The sequence below is a fragment of the Leucopleurus acutus genome (assembly GCF_964270905.1).
Source record: "Leucopleurus acutus genome assembly, chromosome: 1".
NCBI lineage: Eukaryota > Metazoa > Chordata > Mammalia > Artiodactyla > Delphinidae > Leucopleurus > Leucopleurus acutus.
The window spans coordinates 89,351,445-89,362,816 of record NC_139142.1 but is presented as its reverse complement, the minus strand read 5'-3'; the positions used below and the strand labels follow the sequence as shown (position 1 = coordinate 89,362,816).

The following is an 11,372-nucleotide window of genomic DNA, read 5'->3' as shown; positions in this document are numbered from 1 at the left end:
TACTTGGCCAAAGAAATATCAACTGGTCATGAATGCCCATCCTGAAAAAAAAATCAAGGCTTGCATCTTCAAAGAAAGAGAAGTCATATAATATCCTCTATTTACTTATGACTACCTTCAGTAACTCCACCTTCTTTTGTACGTTGCTGGATTCAAATCTGGCTTGGATGAATTATTATTTGAAACCTATTCAAGGCTCCACTAATGTCTGGATACAGTAAAAGCCAGTGAAATCTCCCATTATTTTAACAAAATACTATAGAATTTAAGAAGCTAACTACATTGAAACAAAGTCTAGGTCATGGGGGAATAGACCTAGCACCTTTCCAGAAACAGAACACCTATTACCAGTAAAGACTTGTGATCTAATGTTCTTTACTCCATTCCCCTTTTTTAAAGAAAGGGAATGTAGTAAGTTTTCTTTCATTCAGGAGGAACATCTAATATTCATACTGGAACAAGAACTGCCAGCCATTACACTTTAAGGGTTTGATGAGATCTTGGCAATTGCTCCTTTGGTCCAATGAATCAGGCATGAGTAACAATTTCAATCTTTTCTTTTTATACAAAAAGACCAAGTCAGGATTGACAGCCTTTTAGAAACTGGGTGGCAGGGAGTTAAGCCCTGTTTTTGTTTGGCACATGAGCACTGGTGAGGACCAGTACAACAGACTTAGCCAGGCAACAGGGACCAAGAAATGATTTGGGCTTCAGATTTCTTCCTCACATCCCACATTTGTATACATTCCTAAATAAAATATTCAGGAGTTACAGACGTAGAAAACAATCTTATGGTTACCAGGGGGGGGAAGGGAGGAGGGATAAATTGGGAGATTGGGATTGATGTATACACACTACTATATATAAAATATATAACTAATAAGGACCTACTGTGTAGCACAGGGAACTCTACTCAATATTCTGTAATGACCTATATGGGAAAAGAATCTAAAAAAGAGTGGATATATGTATAACTGATTCACTTTGCTGTACAGCAGAAAGTTAACACAACATTGTAAATCAACTATACTCCAATAAAAATTTTTAAAAATTAGAAAATAAATAAAATATTCAGAAATTTTACAGTGTTCTCAAGATCTCTGAATTGAAAGAATAGAATGTATTATACTGTAGTGGTGGATAAATATACAAAGTTTTCAAAATTCCCATTTTGAATGATTGTGTCTTAGGGTAAGCTACTTTTTCTTATAGAACCTCTAATAGAAAACTTGCTTATTACATGGTTGACACTTGTTTAGAAACCAAAACTGGTAAATATTCTTCCAACATTTGCAAAAGTGTATTCCATGGAACACTGATCCCTTGGGATATTTCTTGAAGGTGAGGATTCCATGATCAAAATATTTTGGAAGCAATTTGTACTATATTCTCATATTGGTAATTCACAGTGTACATCTGCACAGTCCAGATTCTGAGTAGTCAAAAAAAAAATAACCAGTTTAAATGTGTTTAACATCTTAATTCTGAATCTTTTTCTTTATCATGGAAATACTTTCCTGATGTATTTATTAATATTTTATTGAATTAATATTCTATATAGAGGATACTTTGGGAAACACAAGATAATTCTACCTGTCAGTAATAATAGAATGGTCATGGGCCAGGCTACCACAGAAGACAGTGAGTGTCTCAAAGAGAAAGCAGATGAAAAGAAGAGATCCACATGCTAGGTCTGTGGCCCAGTCAGCATCCTGAAATTAGAGTAATTAGACTCCTTACTGGTAAATATTCTTGCCTTATTGCCACTCAAATTTGGACCAGAGGCAGAGTGAAATAAACCACTAGAAGGGGATGCGCTTTAGTTATCCCTAGAGATCAACACAATCTCAATTATAAACGAAAATAGTAAGCCCAGAGATATTACATGACATGCCCAAGACCACTCTGGTGGTCAGAAGCAGGCCTGGATTGAGAACCCAGTATTCTGAATCTGATGCCAGAGTACTTCTTAGCAGCCCACACCAACTTCTGCCCAGGGATGAGCAGAAAGCCTATTGATTGAACCAAATATAATTGAATATTAATATTACTTTTGGGTCCGTTACAGCCATGATGAGAAATGAACAATTAAAGACATTTAAAAATTGTTTAATGTTTCTTTTTTGCTTTATAATTTCTATTGTTCCTAATACTTTGAATGTATAAGTGGAAAACAATAGAATGTATAGCAGTATAGTGTAGTGGATAGTACAGTGGCTAGACATTACCCATCTACTAAGCACAGAAAACAACAGCCTACAAGCTTCTAAAGAATCACAAATTAAAAATCACCTAGTCTAACATCAGCAACAGTAGCATTAACAGTAGCAATGCAATCTATCCCAGTCCAGACGGTGCTGGGCTTCAGCTCACATTGGGGTGTGGCTTGTACACACCTATGACCACAGGGTGGTCTTTTTCATATTGCTCTAAAGTCAACTGCTCCTGGGGCTTCATTGTCTCCTGTTGCATCTTTTCACCTCAGAGACAAATATGGCCTCGGGAGAGGCTGTGAAGTCAATGCAATTGTGCTTAATGGAAATCACAAAGTGTCCTCCATTACATAGGAAGGTGTGGGCATTCAGGGCTACAGTCTGGGTCTGGTCTGGCTGGGCCATGTCGGCAAAGATCACATCCACCATCGCAATGAGCTTGTGGTATTTGTGTGAATGCTGAGCATCTTCAATGACAGGAATAATGTTGGTTCTCTTCTTGGCCAAATTAATGAGGTCACAGCCGGGGCAGTGGGAAAACTCAACTGCACAGACCAGACCCTGTTGGCCTATGATGTCAGAGACATGGGAGAGCGTGGTACCCAAGGCAGCCCTGAGGTAGAGCGCCTTGGCCCCTGGCTTGATGCGGATCTGGTCCACAGAGCCCAAGACTGCTGCAGACAGCTTGGAATGGAAGGGGGTTTTGCTTTATTTAGTCTGGGGGGTTAAACAGAGGTGAACTCCTATCATCCCTCATCTGTATTCTTGTAAGACTCTAAACATAAACTTCCTTATGATAATAATAACAATAGGAAGAAGAACGACAACTAGTAGTAGTAGTAGTAGAAGTAGTAGTAGCAGTGACACTTACTGTTTTCTTTAACTCTAATATGGTTCTAACTGCTTTAAATAGGTTAACTCATTTACTCCCTATAATAATTCCGAGGTAGGTAATACTACGTTTCTCACTTTACAAAATGTGGGAACTGTAGACCAGCTAGTTTTTAAACCTTGCCCCAAAATCTCACGGCTCTATGTGGCAGAGACAGAATTTAAACTCAAGCAGTCTGACACCACAGGGTATAGTCTTTAACCATTATGTATATTGCCTTGTAGGTGTCTACTGATGGTTATTTTCCTTATGCATTTCTACACTCACTTCCTCTTGTCCATTATGGATTCATCCATTGTTGATTTCCAAACCTGATGAAGTATCAAAATCACCTACAGAGCATCGTTAAAACAGACACTGTAGTCCTCTCTCCAAGATACTCTGATCCATACTAGACTAGGTAGTTTCAAAAAGCACAAGAGAGGGCTTCCCTGGTGGCACAGTGGTTGAGAGTCCACCTGCCAACGCAGGGGACATGGGTTCGTGCCCCGGTCCGGGAAGATCCCACGTGCCACCGAGCGGCTAGGCCCGTGAGCCATGGCCACTGAGCCTGCGAGTCCAGAGCCTGTGCTCCACAACAGGAGAGGCCACAACAGTGAGAGGCCCGTGTACCGCAAAAAAAAAAAAAAAGAAAAAAAGAAAGAAAAAAAAAGCACAAGAGGTTCATCTGGAGGTTCAGATCCAAGGACCCATGTTTGGGAGCCATTGATTTAGAGCCTTTCTCTCTTGGCTGGTTGCCTTATTCATCAAAGATACTGCCTAGGTTCACAGAAGCCATGAGAGGAGGGAGGACACAAAGGGTAGCTAGACTGGCTAAACCAGCACCTGTCCCAGGAAGTCTTCACATCCCCTTCTCACACTATGAAATCCTTGAGGACAAGGACAAAACATTAGTCAGATCTGGACCTTCCATGATGGTTAGACTAGAGCCTGATTCATAGTAGATGCTCAGTTAATACTTACTGTCTAGGTTTCTGGGTGAATATTTTTGATAAAAGGCAATAAAATAATGGTTTTTCCAAAGAGACTAAGAAGGGTCTTCTAACTAATAATTGCCTATTGCTCTGATAATAAAAGAGTCATATATTTCTCTACAACATAGTAAATAGGAGATATAGCAAGAGAGCTTAATCACCATATTAACACAAAGGAAGGAATGAGAAGGCCAAGAACAAATGGGTGCAAAGGAGGAAGTTGTGTTTAACTGATGTCTGGTTTGACAAACTACATATAAATTTAGAGATTAAATATAATCATCTAGGTTCATTTGACTACATTCATTAAATAAAACGGGTGTATTTTTTTTTAAATTCCTTCAAGGCTGGCTTCATAGGACCCTCAGATGAATTTACCCACTCATCCTCCCTTCCACTACTGCCTAATTGCTCTACCACAGGCTAATGGGCAAACGGTCCTCAGTAACCATTTATCTTTCTTGAAGTCTTCTCCTTAGAGCTCCCTTTAAGAATAGCAGTGGGTTTTCCCTTGAACTTATTTTCTCTCTTAGTTGTTTGTTTTCTTTCAAGCATGTTGTAGAGGCTTCTTTGCTGTGTGCTTCTGAAGCAAATCAGGGACACTAATTTGTTCTTTGTGGATTTTTGAAAGCGACCCCAGTGGGAGCCACTTGCTTTGACCAGGATTTCTGCCTGTGGATGATGGGGAGGGAGAACTCAGAAAGGCTATTAAGACAGATAGGAATGCTATAGCTAGGCGAACACATTAATGATGTAGAGCTGAGAAGCAGAACTCCTGATTTTGAGGAGATGCAACCAATGAGCACATGGAGACAAGACTACCCAAGCGCCAGCATTTACCTCTGTGCAGGTGTGTACTAAGTAGCAATTTCTGGCTGAGATAGAAAATCCTGTTCTCTTTAGACGTGGGGATGCAGCACAGATGTGACACTGCAGGTAGAGAAAAATCTTCATGGGCTCTGAAGCTAGAAGGAAGTTGACAGTTCATTTTAGGGTGATGGGAAAAGCATTCTGGCTGAGGGGTGGGTGGAAAAGTTCTCAACTCGCTCAAAACCTGTGCATTTTGACCCTGGCTCTGCCATTAATTGGCATTGTATCCCTGTCCAAATCACTTCATCTCCCTGCCTCCCAGGGTTCCCCCATCTGTAAAACCAACAGATCCAAACTGTTGGCCAAGTGCTCCTTTCCATTTTAATATGCTGCCTTCAGATTAACAAAGATACACGCATATTTATATCTATAAGATAAAAGCCTTTGATTTTTTACCTTAAGTTGACTTTCAGGAAAAACAAACTATATAAGAAAATGAATGTATACTGGGAAATTATTTTTTAAAACAACCTTCAAAGTATATAGCCAGAGATCAATTTTATATACCTTTTACCCAGTCATCTACATATTCCTAAATTTCTGTATAGAGCAAATGATAATAAGTCTCAAGCTCTATAAAGACACTGAATTATCAGAAGAAAAGGCCCTACAGTTTCTGTTTATGACAAAAGAAAATAAAATTTTTAGAAGTGTATTGAAAGATAATGTAAGATGAATAAATGTTTTGAAAATGCAAAACCAATTATCTTGTTATCCTGACAGAACTACTAGTTTTATTTATGCATATTATCGATACACACATGCTGTATTTACATTGTTATAATAATGGTATACATAGAATTTCACATTCACTATTTTTACATATATTATCTCATAAACATACCTTATTTTGCTATGTAATTATTATTTTAATGGCTTCATAGCATTAAACTGTGTTGATGTACCATAATCTATAAAATCACTATTTTGCTGGACTTTTAGTTTGTCTCCAACTTTTTGCTACTAATATTGATTGCAATAAAATTTTTTTATGGTCAGCTTTTGTTTCTGTTCAAATGTTTCCATAAGAGAAGAATTTTGAAGGCAATGGATATGAGTAAATTTGTGGCTTTTGTTGCAAATGGTCATGTAACTTTCTAAAGGGATTATCAATTAATAATGTCACCAGCAAGGAATGTACACAGCATTTTTACCAAAATTTCACCATCTTTAACGGCGATCATTTTTGTGCTGTAATATTTTATGCATTTCAGAACTGGCAGAGTGACAATGATGTGTATGACAAAGGGTCCTCAATAAATATGTTTCGACCCTCCTCATTAAAACTCTGGACTTAAAAAAAACAAAAAACAAAACTCTGGACTTAACTTGGAGATTCATTTATTCATTCATTCACTCTAATGCACTTGTTCATTAATTCATGCATTCAAAAACCTTTCATTGGGCACAATTATGTAATCAAAATATGTTAGGCCCCGGCTATACAAAGTTATACTTTCCATTAATGGCTCACTTTCTCCAAGAGAGAAATCTATGTGAGCACATATGTGGTCTCTGCCTTCATTCCAGTGTGTTTCAGGATGCATAAGGACTCAGGGGAGAAGACCAAAAAAAGCTCATTATTTTTCTTCATAGCATACTTTCAACAAAACATACTAGGTATCTCCAATGATCAGAACTAGTTTCTTAATCCATGCCATGAATGAGCAAACTACTTCTAAAGGTGTGACACAGCTTGTTTTCAGAGGCACAAAGTTTTGCAAAGAAATTGGTAAGAACTGTAATCAGCTAAATACTTATTCTGAAGTTCTCCTACTTCCTCTTATATTGGCTTTCTCTTCTTATGTGTGCCCACTATGGTGTTCAAAACATATTAGGTACCTAATAAATTGTGATTTTTATGACTCTTTCTCCTTCATCTCTAAGCCTGTATACAATCTCCTTTAGATTCAAATCCCTTTACCTGAAAAATTCCGCCAGACCCATACTGCAACATATTTAACTGTTCTCGACGTTAATCCTCCCTCAAAACAACAACAAGCATCAAGTGCTTAAAATATGCCATTCACTGCAGTATATTATTTTTTGTAATTCTTATGAAATCTGCTTTATACACTATTTATTAGAGAAATTATATAATTGGCCAAGGTCACAAAGCTGATAGGTGAGAGAGTTGGGATTTCCATTAGATTCCATTAGATTATCTCTAAATTTCCATTAGATTCCATTAGATTATCTCTAAATTCCTTTTTTTTTTCTTCTGGCCATGCCAAGCAGCTTGCGCGATCCCAGTTCCCCGACCAGGGACTGAACCCGTGCCCTCGGCAGTGAAAGCACAGAACCTTAATCACTAGACCGTCAGGAAATACTCTCTAAACTCTTCTTTGATTCTATCTTGTATTATTATAGTGTTCCAACTCTGGAGAAAGGCTTAGTACGTATGCCCAGTCTCCCTACAGTATTACCTATCGACTGGATGGTATTCAGGGGAACCAAAATGGGGGAAAAAACATGCAAATGTGCTAGGCAAATTTTTCTATGATAAAATAAGTGGTCAAATCTATCAATTCTATCCACACCTTAAAGACTAGATGACTTAGAATGGTCATTATTGAATAGTCACTATTTCCACAGTGATTAACTTAATTGGATATTATCGTTAAGATATGATCTCGATTTTTATTGTAAACAATCTCTGGCCCCATATTTTACTGTGGCTCATTAATGATCCTGGACACATACAGAATGGGCCCTCACACATATGAATTGTATTCTGAAAGAGAGTATACTTCTACACCTCACATGGAGAAGTTTCAAGTCACTATTGATACTGTATTTGGAAGCCATAGTGCCACCGTGGGTTAAATTTTGCTCTGAATTAGGTTTTATTGCTCATGAATATCTTAAGATGATCATGTCTGAACCACAGCCAAAATTAAACAGTGCTAACAACTGAAGTAGAGTCCCTCACAAATCACCTTTAAATGCCACCTATAAGGATAAAAGCTGAATTTTTATTACCATTTGACGTTTCCTTAGCTAAGGTCTCATCAGGTTCCAATGGTCCAGAGTGCCGTGCCACTCTCTTCTCTAACAAAAGAGGTTTGCTACTAATGCCTAAGGTTACTGAGGATTCTGTACTACCAAATTCTTTTGTATTATCTACTCCATAATTTTTTTCTTTCTACAATAATTACATTCTGTGCAAAAATACTGATACAAACAAGACACTAACTTATTATACAATGTTTGCAGTCTCTGACATTAAATAAACAAATAGGAAAATGTGGATTCTCATAGTATGCACAAAACAATGAGATTCATTCAATAACTCTTAAAACATACATGGTGTTTCACTTTTAGTAGTGAAAGGGGTCATCAATTGAGTCTGTTCAAATAAACAGACCCAGAACATGATGTTGAAGATACAAGTGTACACATTTTTTGAAAATGACATTTAAAAAAAATACTTAGGTAGTCTAATTACATAAGCCTTTCTCATTCTTTGTTTTTACTGAAATGAGATGGTCAATCTCATTGGGGGAAATGTCTCTGAGATGTGTTTTATATACCATGGTAGACTCTACCTCTTAGAAATTCTTTGATTACAGAATTTGCTACAGTTTGGTCAAATTTCCCTCTCTTACAAATGCAATGATATTAGTAGTTCATCCTCCAAACTACCTACTCCAGGAATTGATACTGCCAACCTTCTGTTGAGCCCAAATAATTTCTATATAATTAAACAAATCCTTCTGATATGACTCAATAAATAATCCAAAAGAAAAGATCAAAATCAGGCTCACAGAAAAGATTATTAATGTGTCTTTTATATTTACTATGTTTTTATTTTTTTTCTTTGGCTTGAAAGCTTTATCATTCTATTTCTTAGATAAATTAGTGCCTATGAATTTTGTAAATAAGCTTGATACAAAGACCCATTCAGACATATGGTAGAGATTTCTGTAATGCACGCCATTCATCCTTAATGGTTTTTATTTTGAAATTCTCTTTGGAGAGTGCCATGTTCATTTTACTTCATGAAACACTTGTGTAAGTATTTTTCTCTACAAACAAAGCAGCATAATGTAGAAACAAATTATTTAGAAGTAAATTAAAAGGACTGAACATTCTAAAATGCAAATTGCACAAGCCTTCTGCTAAACAGATAAATGAAACCAGGCAAAAGATGGTTTATCTCAGTTCTATAAAGACGGAGACTACCTTGACTACAGCTTCCATATTGACTCCTCATATCCTCCCTCCCTTCTCTCTCTCCCTTTCAGCCCACTCAAAGAAACCATGCAGCTCTGGTGGAAGAAAAGAATCATTGCCATCATATTGTTCTGATAATTTTTTTTCAAAATAATCAGCAATTATTTTGTGGAGCAAAGAAACCAGGAAACTTGGGGGCAGCATTCTAAGTTAACTTTGGGAAATACCTTTTTATACTTATAAATGCATAAAATGTGTTTACATGATATTTATCGGGCAGTTTGAAAAAAAAAACTGCCATGCATTTTTACCTCAGCCTCAAAATGTCAGCTGGTGAAATTAAATGTGCAATTTTATTCTAAATCCAGGCTGAAACTTTTAATGGCTTTATTCCAGAGATTTTGAGCTTGTTGGAATAGTATATAATTAATTTTTCTGTATTTCAGCCACTCACTAGAATAAAAGTTAAAAATATTTAACAATGACTGAGATGCTAAGAATTATAAATTAAAAGTAGTACTTTGAATTTACTCCAGGCATATTTTATGATTTTGAGTAAACCTTTTATTTCCAATAGATATCTGAATTTTATAAAATATAATATCAGACAGAAAAGGACTGCCAAGTTCCCCCCAACAAGTACCATTTAAATTTGCTTGTTTAGTTGGTTGTGCTTTGTATCCTGGCACTTCATAGTCTTAAAACACCTTTCACAAATGTATTTGTCTTCCCAACAACCCAACAAAGTAAGTACAACAGATATTCACATACCTCTGATTCACTCCATTGTCATTTCCCTTATCCCATGGCAACTTAAGTACATAGATAATCTTCTCTGTGCTCCTTCCTTGAGAAAACTTGCTTTCAGGTTTACCAAACACTTTGTTTTACTGCAGGAAGCAGCAGAAAATGATGATGAAGAGTGTGGTCTCTGAGGTTGGCCTTAATTCCACCCCCAACCACCTAAAGGTTGGACATGCTACTTGACCTTTCAAAGACTCAGTTTTATCTTCTGCCAAACAGTGTTAACAATATGAACTTTCATAATCAGGACTAAATGAAATAAGGCATGCAACTAGCTAACCTAGCAGAGTGCAAGGTGCATGGTATGAATTCCATAAATTCAACTAGTTTTATTATTGGGCATCTCAGCTCACATCCACACAAAAGCACTCTAGAATAAACCTTACACCTTGTCTCTGAGAAGACATGAAAGAAGAGGGATCTACTAGAAAGTTTTCATGGAAAATAAATATGTGAGTAGTGGTTACCAGGGTGAAGGTGATCATGGGTCAGGATGGGGAAAATACATTTTTAGCTCTTTCACGGTTAGATGTTCACACTAGGACTACATAATTTTCTTGAAAGAACTGCTAAACTATCACACACATAGAGACACTTGAACATACCCACCTCGATATTTACATGTTCATTCTAAAACATATTCCAAGTAAAACAAGAATGCTGGAATTCTCTGCCATTTGGGGTGAGGCACATGTACATGCACTCTTCCTCATGTGTACAGAGTTGTGAGTTGTGTTAAGCTTTGCCTTGTATACCACAAAACCTCCTTTGCCCACCAAGGTTGCTCAGCAAACACCTTGCTGAAAAGGTATTATTGATTCACAGGAATAGTAGAGTTCTCCAGGTGGTGTGACTCATGGTCAGTAGTGAAAGCAGCTGAAACAATCCTTTCATAAATTTCTTTCCCAACTTAGTACAAACCTCTTTATTAGTCAATAGGCCTAATGAATTATCCTAATAGATTTGCTACCTCAAATATTTTTATGGAAAGGTTAGAAGAGACAGAAACAAACAAGTGGACTTGTAGCTGGAAACTTTCAATGGCCTTAGGGGTTAATTATTTACTGCAGACAAATGCAATAAGAGAAAGATGTATAAGGGGATGACATTCTGCTCTTCCACATCTCCCTTTTTCTTGTTTCAAGTCCTCAGAGCGAAGCTTCTACAGAAAGTTCCTTCCCAACAAGGAACTCCACACTGTACCCAATGAAATTTCATCACTTAGGGGTTTCAGAGAAGTACAGAAACATACTGACATGTAACTGCTCTTTCTCCTGACCATATATTTTTGTTATTATTTGTTACCAACAGTTTATAAAAATATTGGTGCCAATCAAGTGGAATTACAATTGAGGAGTCTGGATTAAGAAAGAATCTAAATTTGAATACTGGCTCTTTTGCTTAATAATTTATTAACTATTCTCACCCTTCCCCAGACAAAAG

General features: G+C 37.0%; 1 protein-coding gene across 1 annotated transcript; it reads right to left on the bottom strand.

Moving 5' to 3' along the window:
- Positions 1-2,364: 2,364 nt before the first annotated feature.
- Positions 2,365-6,896, bottom strand: LOC309968896 (rRNA 2'-O-methyltransferase fibrillarin-like; the record flags this gene model as incomplete). The annotated part of the gene is given in 3 exon segments (XM_082850410.1): positions 2,365-2,477; positions 2,480-2,919; positions 6,874-6,896. Coding segments are annotated over 3 exon segments (576 nt in total).
- Between the last annotated feature and the right edge of the window lie 4,476 nt (positions 6,897-11,372).